The sequence below is a fragment of the Lycium barbarum genome, chromosome 12 (genome assembly GCF_019175385.1).
Source record: "Lycium barbarum isolate Lr01 chromosome 12, ASM1917538v2, whole genome shotgun sequence".
NCBI classification, from domain to species: domain Eukaryota; kingdom Viridiplantae; phylum Streptophyta; class Magnoliopsida; order Solanales; family Solanaceae; genus Lycium; species Lycium barbarum.
This window is the reverse complement of record NC_083348.1, coordinates 85,316,327-85,326,631: the sequence shown is the minus strand read 5'-3', so window position 1 is coordinate 85,326,631 and position 10,305 is coordinate 85,316,327. Positions and strand designations below refer to the sequence as shown.

The following is a 10,305-nucleotide window of genomic DNA, read 5'->3' as shown; positions in this document are numbered from 1 at the left end:
AAAAAAAACATGAAAGAGGTTTAGGCTTTTGATAGACTTGACTTTCCACTTTGGTCTAACTCTTCCACCAAAAGGACTGTAACTAAAAGAATCATCCTAAAATCTTCTAACAAAACAATGAATATATTAATACATTAAGATGGGAACTAATATATGACGTTCAATATTTTAACATTATGGTGAAACAGAGGACTGTACATTCCATCAAAGACATTAAGTATATTGATTGGCACTTGTTCGTACATCAACTTCAAATAAAGGCATTCTCTATAAGAGTCAAATGCTTAAAAAAAAAAAAAAAAATATGACTCCTAATAAAATCATTTCCATACGGACAGCAACTAACAAAATACTCCTAATGAAGCAGCAAACACCAAACGTAGACTCATACTCAAAACACCAAAGATTTAGAATAAACATGTCGGATATCTCTTTTCATAGTACAAAAATAAACGACGCTGGAAAGAAACTAACGACGATTCACAGTATACGGAGAATCATAAATGTATCAAAAAACTAGAATGGAAGAAGAAAGGACGGTTTACCGACCTTTTTGCGGTGCAGTGAACGGGGCGTCGACGTCGTCGAATCTATGCTCGAACTCGAACGAACTCGAACCCGATTAAAGTAACTAAAGTTTCAAAACGAAAAAATGAAAATAGAGTAATTGTTGGTCACGGCTAAAGTTCACCGGAAAAGGAAAAATCGAGTGTGGAAGATGGTATGTGTCCCTCCAAAATACTCAATCAATCCCCCTTTCAACTGAATCATTCTTTTTTATTTATAGAGTGAGGATGAAGAGCAGCGTATGAGAGAGAGGAGCGGCGTGGGGAACAAGGGGAAGTGGAGAGGAGCGTGAGGAGAGAGAAAGAGGCTTGGCTTTTGTTTTAAAAAAAAAATAAAGAGCAGTGCACGAAAAAATGGATAACTTAGAAGCTGCCATTATTGTAAAAAATGTGAATCTTTCTTGAGAGAGGAAAATGAGGGAGAAAACAGGGGTGTGGCTGCTCAAAATATTAGGTCTTAACCGAAAATAAGGTGGGCTGCTCATTTGTGGGCTGTTTCAGTTGGGCTGCCAACTGATGGGCCGGGTAGTTTTAGTTGGTCCGAATTAATGGATTAAAAATAGGCTGGTTGGGATTGGGTAATGAAATGGGCTCAAATGTTGGTCCGAAAATATTATTTTTTGGGCTTCTAATTTGACAACTAGTACAATATATATTATGTGAAGACAATTAATAATTAATAGGTAAAAAAAAAAGATTTTATAAAGTGTTGTCTTGTAATTAATTTAACGGTTTCAAACCCGAAAATGAAACGATGGCGAACCATTTAAAATTTGTGATAAAGTAATACTCATAATGTTAAAAAATAAAATTAGTGATACTAGTAGTAGTAATAAAAATAGTAAAAAAATAAAGTATTTAACTTGTCAGTAAATTTAGAAACCCGGTTAAATTAAATAAAGGAGGGACAAAATTGGGTGTCAACACATGGTATAGCATGGTACATGTAACTTAAGGTTATCATGAATTGAAATAGAAACCCTAGATTTATGGAACTTCGTGTTTTCATGGATGAACGTGGCGTGAAGAAGAACAATGATGTTCCCACACGTGGATAGAAACCCTACATACCTTAATCGCTCCAAAACATGTAATAATGGTCTGAACTTAGAGAAGAATCCTAAAAGCTTCAACCTTGAATCCTTGCCTAGGGTTTTTAGAAACAATGAATTTCTATTTAAAATTCATGGATGTGTTAGAATTCACTTGAAAGGCTTGGAATAGACCTACCTTGGTGTTAGAGTAATAGGAGGAGAGAACCTTCGTGCTAGGGCTTGAAACGATGAAAAATAGAATAAAAGACTGACAACGCGTATTTATACCGTTCCCTGCGTCGGCAATTGTACGGGCACAATTATGGCTCGTACATAAATGTACAGTCCGTATAAACTAATCGTACTTCGATTCTCAAATTCCAGAACATGCGATTTTTCCATGCCTCGATATGGACCCAAAGCACGGTACGTACTTATTTGTACGGTGCAAGGTACGGGCCATATAAATTGTGTGGTCCGTAAAAACCCCACTGTAATTTGTGGATTCTAGCTACGGTACAATGTACCACCCAAATAATATTATACTGTATGTATTACCTAGGCGTAAAACTGTTAATTCACTGAACTGAAACGAATTTAATTCTAACACTCCCCATCTGATTTTCTAAGTCATGAATCATGAACATAGCTTAGTTTGAAGGTACGAGGTGTTACACTTTGTATTAATCAGAAAACAACACGAAGAACCCTCACTCTTCTTAGCCACAAGTCGGCCAAAACTCAACTTCAACTTCGACTTAGGCACAATCACAGGTTGATTGTTGGCTTGAACACTCTCTTGAAACCCTCACGTTTCTTTCTAGTGTTACTTAGTAGAATTTACAAGTCTTCTACTCTATTCTCACTGATTTTCTTCTAAGGCCAAGGCTGCACATTTATAGGCACATGTGACAGCCTTTAGCTTACAACCAATGAGTCGTCGACACTTGGCGGGCTCAAGACCAATCAATACTAATGGGCAGTTGACATCCCCAGCTGCATAGGCATGACTAATTTCGTGTGGCAACATGCCCCAAGGATAAAGAAACACTACAACAAGCAGTAATAAAAATGGAACCGCTCAACCGCTCCATGTGCGCGGCATGTGCGTGTGCTGGCCAGTTTCCCTGCTCGCCCAAGGCTATTTTGGCGCCAAGCCTTGGCGCCTTCGCCCATTTTCGCACCCTTTCTTGTGTGTGGCATGCCTTGTGCACATGCCCGCCTTTTTCTCATACAGCACACACGTACTGCCATGCCATTGTCGTGCCACTGTCTGTGCCATCGGCCGTGCCTTGGTTAAGTTTTCCCTTTTGCATGCCAACTTTTATTTCCCTCGTGCCATTACTTTGTTTTCGCCTTGCCTTGCCTTGTCTTTGTCTTAGCCAGCCCTTGCCATCAGTCTGCCTTGCCGCGCCCGCACTTGGTCCAGCCTTAGCACATGCCACAAGCTATTGTGTCAATGCCTTGACACTGGCCGGCGCCCATGCCATGCCATGGCTCACATGCCTGCCTTGCCCACTTGACAATGCCACTACACTGTCCCACATAATTGATTCATCCCACACATAGGTCATGTGACAAGGTCATTCATGCCAACCCATTGCCGTCCCCGTGATATTGAAGATAAAGAGACCAAAAATCTGTTCAAAAAAAATTTTGATAGCAAAAAATAAATAACTGCAATCATAAAAAAAAATGTGAGAGAAAATCATTTTATTGATTATTGGGAAATATACGTTGCGTGGCTAATTAGTAGTAGGTAATTATATTTAGTAGCTATAGTTTGCATTAATTATTTTCCATAGCTAAAAATTGTATGTTAATGACACTTATTAGCTATTAAGGTAAAATAACTGAACATACTACTATTTTCTCTGTTTCATTTTAAGTGACGTATTTAGTTGAACAAAAAATTTAAGAAATTAGATAACGCGATTCACGGTGCTACCAAGAAAGAAAATCAATGGTAATATACAATTATTATACGGAAAATGGCCAAATATACGCTTGTACTTTTGGAAAAGGGCCAAATATACCCCTTGTTATAATTTGGGTCCAAATATATCTCTGTCATTTTACTATTGGCTCAAATATACCCTTTCTCCGTTAAAGTTGTCCACCTTGGACATCCTATCCTACGTGGTAGTGGCATTTGATGAGGTGTGTCATGTGGTATTGCCACCTCATCACCTTTAACCCATTTTACTCCTGAAAAAGGGTCCAAAATACCCCCTAAACTTTCAAATATTGTTTATTTGTACCCTTCGTTATACTATTCGGCTAATTATGCCCCTACCGTTATACTATTCGACTAATTATGCTCCTACTGTTATACTTTGGTGTTGATTTACCCTTAAATTAGATGGAGTGACACGTGTCAGCCTCATAATAAAATAATCCATTCCCATTTTTAATTAAAACCCACCCTTCATTTGACCCACTATCCGACCCAATTTCTTCTAAACTTATTCAACTCATAAACAACCAACCAAAAAACATAACAAATGTGGGACCCACACCAAACCCCTCATCATCTCTTCACTAGGTGCTTTACCATTAAACCTTTACTTAACCTTTCGAGTTCTTTAATGGATGAGCCAAAGCTCTGGAATTTTTGGAGCCAAGGTTTATGATGGAGCATTCATTAGTACCAGAAATAAAGATTTTGAGCACCGTTAAATGGGTTGATTCGAGCAGTGTGTTAATTCCAGTACTTTGGGTTTTTAAGCTTGACGAATACAATTTTACAACTGTGCTTAAATGTTTGTGTGTTGAAAGATTTGAAAAAGACTAAGGAAATGACTAATTGGGTTGAGAGCTAAAATATGGAAGATACAGAGCAACGGAAGGGCGAAATATCTCCAACGTCAGAGACGAAGATACGCTCGGAGCTGCTAAGAAATCTTTAATATCTCATTTCCAAAACCCCAGTGCTTCTTTTTGTGTTCTAAATCTCACTAGCTATTTTCTTGATTTCTTCACTATCTACAATTAATTGATTCATTACAAATCTCAACCTTTTTTCTTCTTCTTGGTTTGTATTAATGCTCTGGAGAAAGGGTTTTCTTTTCTCATTTTATACTACGTGAATTCTACCAGAACTGATAGATTCCCCATTATAGTTTAATTCGATTTTTGTTTTCTTGATACGAATTGATATGGGATAGAGTAGTAAAGAAGAAGAGGATTTTTTGGATAGAGGGTTTCAAGCACAAAGTAATGACGATTCTTTGCAGAATCGTCGGCGGTGAGCGGCGGAGGATGGTGGCGCTTGATGATGAGGGGTTTGGTGTGGGTTCCACATTTGTTATGTGTTTGGTTGGTTATTTATGAGTTGAATAAGCTTAGGGGTAATTGGGTCAGGTAGTGGGTCAAATGAAGTGTGGGTTTTAATTAAAATTGGAAATGTGTTATTTTATTACGAGGTTGATCGGTGTTACTCCATCTAAATTAGGGGTAAATCAGTACCAAGTATAACGGTAGGGGCATAATTAGCCGAATAGTATAACGAAGGGTACGAATGAACAATACTTGAAAATTCGGGATATTTTTAATCCTTTCCCCTTTTTCACAATTAAAATTTCCACCCCTTCCACCATATAATTAAGGCTTTAGAAAAAAAGGACTTACTATTGAAATTAGGAAAAACTAAAGAGCTTCAAGAAGATTTAGAGCAGTTTGCACACTCACAGATTTAATTCGGACCCGGAATTGCACTACTGTACCTCTGTTCGAATTTTCGGTTTTGAAATCAATTAAGTTAAAGTACTTCCTTGTAATTCTTGTTAGTCAATACCTCAATCCGAGCATTTACAAATTGATATCCATTGCTAGGTTATTGAAACTTCTTTATTTGCAGATATTGGAACAGTGTGAAAGGAAACGAAAACAAAATTCTTAGATCGGTACCTTAAAATTGTGGTCCTTTTTATCGCGGTAATGGTGGCAATAGTAGTGAAGGGAGTGGAAATTTTAGTGGTGCAAGAGCAGAAGAGTAAAATGAGTTAGGAGGTGATGAGGTGGCAACGACACATGGCATTCATCTCAGCAAATGTCACTCTCACGTAGGATGTCTAAGGGAGACAATTTTAACGGATGAAGGATATATTTGAGCCAATAATATAACAGTAGGAATATATTTGGATCAAAATATAACGAGACGTATATTTAACCTTTTTTTATTATTATTTCTGCCATTTAATTTTGAGTTAATTAATGTTAGACCATACACAAAATTTAAGAAAGATCGACGGACTTTTAAATTGGACAGAGAGAGTACGAGTTTATTAAGTATCTTTATTTATGCTTGGAAGTCTAGCTAATAATAACAGCCATATTAAATTATGTATAGCAGGACACGAATAATTATATGGAATTTGTCGGTAGTCTTTGCATTTTTCTTACCAAGAACCATTCCATCTGCTTCACGCTTTCTTTTTTTATATTTTTTTATTTTTAGTGCAAATTTTCATCATTGCTCCTGCTTCACGCTTTCACTAACCCCCGTTTGGAGGGTGGTTTCTCGTGGTTCATTAATGTATGATTTTTTATGAAATTATATTTGTTTTTATTGTTTTTAAAATTATGTGATATGATGTTATAAATCCGTGGTTCATTTCATGGTTATATAATTATGAAAAGTCCTAATTTTTGTAACCACGGATTTGGTGATTTTTCCGTGATTACATATTTCATTTCTCCATTATACCCCACCCCAATCTCACCCTACCGACCCCCACCCCACCCGTGCCCCACCCTCCACCATCCATCCCACCCCATCCCTGCCCCACCCTCCACCATCCATCCCACACTACCCCCACCCTACCACCTACTCCCACCCCCAACTACCCCACTCCTCTGCCACCCACCCGAACCACCACCCACTACCCCTCACCACCGCTCAACCCCATCCCACAACTCACCCCAACCTTACCACCCACTACGCCCACCCTTATCCTACAACCACCCACCCCTCCATTACCCCTCACCACCACCCAATTCCACCCCCACCCTCATACCACAACCACCCACCTCACACCATTCACCCCTCCACCACCCTCATCCACTACCTACTTATTTTTTAAAGTTTCTATTTTATTCTTTACCTGAGTTTTATTAATATATATAAACTAATTTCTAATTAAGAGTTAAGGGTATTTTAGCAAACCTACAAGTTATTATACAGTACCATACAATCAAACCAAACAATACAAATGTTATTAAATCACAACAAATGATACAGTCTATTCAAACATGATGTTCATTAATACAGTACAATACAATACAACACCATATTGTACCATATCATACTGTACATTAATGAACCACGGGAAACAACCATCTAAACAGAGGGTAAGGGACAAATTTGAGTAGAATAATTTTGTATATACTACGATGCATAATTAGTACTAGTACTAAGTAAGTACTTTAATTAAAAAATCACTCTGTCTTCTCTGACCTTCATATGAAGTAATTATAAAATCAAACACATTTCATCATCTTCTTACAAATAGAGCAAAAAGGCAAAATCATATTCAACAGTTTCCAAAAATGGAACAAATAGAGCACAAACATGTTGAAGTGAACGGGCTAAAAATTCATGTAGCTGAAATTGGAAGTGGAAATTCCCCAGTTGTAGTGTTCTTACATGGCTTCCCTGAAATATGGTATTCTTGGAGGCACCAAATGATAGCTGTGGCCAAAGCTGGTTACAGAGCTATTGCACCCGATTTCAGAGGATACGGGTTATCGGATCAGCCACCCCAACCCGAGAAAACCACCTTTCTTGATCTTACCAATGACATCCTTGCACTTCTTGATGCTCTTAATATCTCTAAGGTATGTATTTTTTTTTCTTAAATTTTGAGACTGTAGCCAAAGAAGTTTTTTTTTTTTTTTTTTTGGATTGTAATTTGGACTAACTTAGTTGGTCATAGCTTTGTTCTAAGGACGAAGTTATTTCATTGTCCCCTTTTTTTTCTCCTGATGGATGTCATAAGATGAGAGAGGGTACTAATTGCTATGCACCTTGCATCAAAGACACTTAGCAAATGACCTTTTTACTTGGCCACACACAGTGTCGGAGGCATTAGAATTTAAATTCAGAAATAGAAATAACTCAGGGTATCATTAGAATGCTTTAAGTACTAGTCGAGGTATGCCTAAGCTAGTCCAGATAATATTGTTCTTAATAAAAAGAATGTTTAAGTTACTGAAGTGTTCTAAAAAATAAATGGTTCAGAGAGAATTATCTCAAGATTTTATAAAACTATAGTCATTGCCCTATCTTGTTATTCTAAAGTTACTGTTGGGCAACTATCAGGAGATTTTGTGATTTGATCAGAACCTAACTTAGGTGGTCTAAGCTCATAATGTGAAATGCATGAATAGTTGTTGGCTAAACCACTTCAGAGCTTGTTTTTTATAGCTCAACCAAATAACTTTTGCTGTATATATTTAAATTTTAGTTGTTATAAGTTAAATATTATATCCTTGTTCTTATTCTGTCTCTCTGTTGGTGTTGGTGCATCTGTATCTTTCTCACCTCTGTGTCTTCCCAATAATGTAGGTTTTTCTTGTTGGTAAAGACTTTGGATCTATTGTCATTTCGCGTTTTGTCACTCTCTATGAGGAGAGAGTCTCTGGATTTATTAGTATGGGAGTGCCATATTTGCCTCCACAACCTCTCCAGTGGAAAGGCCTCCCTGAAGGCTTCTACATTTCGAGATTTGGGGTACGTTAATACATTTTTGATCTCTAATTTGCTTTTGTCATGATTATCATTTTATAGTTCCTCTGCAATCTTGGAGATTTATATTTTAATTCTTTGCAGGAGCCCGGGAGAGCTGAAGCTGATTTTGGCCGCCTTGACGCAAAAACAGTAGTGAGGAATGTATACATTCTTTTCTCCAGAAGTGAAATACCGATAGCCAATGAAGATCAGGAAATCATGGACATTGTGCAACCGTCAACTCCTCTGCCCCCTTGGTTCTCTGAGGAAGACCTGGCTGCATATGGTGCTTTGTATGAGAACTCTGGATTCCAAACTGCTTTGCAGGTTCCTTATAGGTATCATGCACAAACATCTACTGTATGTGTATTGTATGTTGCTCGGAGTCTTCAAAAGTACGGCCACGCGTATGTTGAATCCTCTAAAAGCTATGTATCTTTGGAGGATTCGACACTGGTGCGGCATCATTTTTGGAGGGTCCAAGCGATATAGGTTATATTTGAACTGGAAAGTCCCCTTTTACTGCTTTCTCCTCTCACACTCGTACGTTACACCAACACAATTGTTATAGTCATTCATGGTCATGGTCAGGAGATACACACTTGTGTTTTTAATAACCGAGAAATTTCCGAGAAATAATGGTGCACGATTTGAAACTTGGTGGATAACGGACCTGAGAGTTATCCTTGTATTTGTACTTGTGAGAAAATGCTTGTACTTTGTAAGATGGTTAAGGTGTCTACAAGCTGACTCGGACCACTGTTATAAAAGAAAAAATGTTCCAGAAATTGTTTTGCCGGTTGATTAACTACTGAACACTTTCCTGATATATTCTTTCTTTTTTTCTTTTTTTCTTTTTTTGGTTGTTTATGAATTTCATCATGTAATAGGTCACTCGCTGAACAGCTCAACATAACAGATCCAACAGTTCACGTTCCAGCACTGTTTATTATGGGAGAGAAGGATTATTTCCTCAAATTTCCAGGAACCGAAGATTACATTAGTAGTGCAGGACTCAAAAGTTCAGTACCTAATCTGGAGATAGCCTCTCTGCCAGAAGGAAACCATTTTGTTCAAGAACAACTACCCGACGAGGTTAATCAACTCGTGCTAGACTTCCTTACTAAGAATAGTAAGAAATAAGTATTCATATAGCCGACCTCAACTTGCTTGGGATCGAATCGTTGTTGTTATTGTTGTTGTCTTTCCTTCTACTGGGATGCTGTATCAAGTCCTAGTTGTGTTCTACATGTAATATTTTGCTGGAGACTGCAGCGACCCTGCAATATCTACGATGCATCCTGAATACACCTGTCTAGTCTAAAGTAATGTGTGAAATTATGAAAAACGAGGCTTGAAACAGCCATGTTCCTTCTCTCTTTTCTTCTGTTAATATTATGAATGTTAAGTGCCTGGAGCTATTATTTTGAAATACAAGTGCCATTTTAAACTATTTGAATTGTCATGTGAATGCTTGCCACATTTAAGGAATTTCATTTACTGTGAAACCATCATGGTAAAGCAGCAAACGCAACGACTTTAGCTTCCTCTTTTTTTTTTTTTTTTTTTTTTTCTTTTTTTTTAACCTCTCCAAAGGTTCGTGCCAATCTCATATTTGATCAAATGATTTTCCCCTGTTATACATACCCTAGTTAAAATTTCTTATTTTTTCATATTATAAACGAGTGCTCTTCATATTAGCACGCAGTCCAATCAGTCGAAGAAAATAACAAAAATAAAACGAGAGAAGAAATAAAGTGCAGTACTCATAGTCCATCTGAACAACTTTTAGAGAACCCTCTCAACAGATTTTTTTCAAATATAAGTTTGCTGGACAGCCAAAAAAAGAACAGACTGAAGTGTTTTTACTAAAAACTTTTAGCAGCGTGCCAAACAAACAGCATCACGATCTTAACAAGGTAAAATTACAACTTGAGTTGATTGTTTGTGAAATGTTTACTGTAAGCTTAGCCAT

The 10,305-nt window shown here is 37.4% G+C and overlaps 1 protein-coding gene across 1 annotated transcript; it reads left to right on the top strand.

Annotated features, from left to right (window-relative positions):
- Positions 1 to 7,009: 7,009 nt before the first annotated feature.
- On the top strand, positions 7,010 to 9,747 carry LOC132623080 (uncharacterized). Its single transcript, XM_060337782.1, has 4 exons — positions 7,010 to 7,438; positions 8,169 to 8,333; positions 8,433 to 8,668; positions 9,221 to 9,747. Exons 1-4 carry the CDS (start codon positions 7,151 to 7,153, stop codon positions 9,471 to 9,473), a joined length of 942 nt encoding a protein of 313 aa, XP_060193765.1. The 5' UTR covers positions 7,010 to 7,150; the 3' UTR covers positions 9,474 to 9,747.
- The last annotated feature ends 558 nt before the right edge of the window (positions 9,748 to 10,305 follow it).

Bases quoted from the DNA above. Each gene is read 5' to 3' on its own strand.
- LOC132623080 (XM_060337782.1), top strand. From the start codon at position 7,151: ATGGAACAAATAGAGCACAAACATGTTGAAGTGAACGGGCTAAAAATT. The intron at 8,334-8,432 runs GTACGTTAATAC...AATTCTTTGCAG, and splicing joins TCTACATTTCGAGATTTGGG to GAGCCCGGGAGAGCTGAAGC. The intron at 8,669-9,220 runs GTATCATGCACA...ATCATGTAATAG, and splicing joins GCTTTGCAGGTTCCTTATAG to GTCACTCGCTGAACAGCTCA.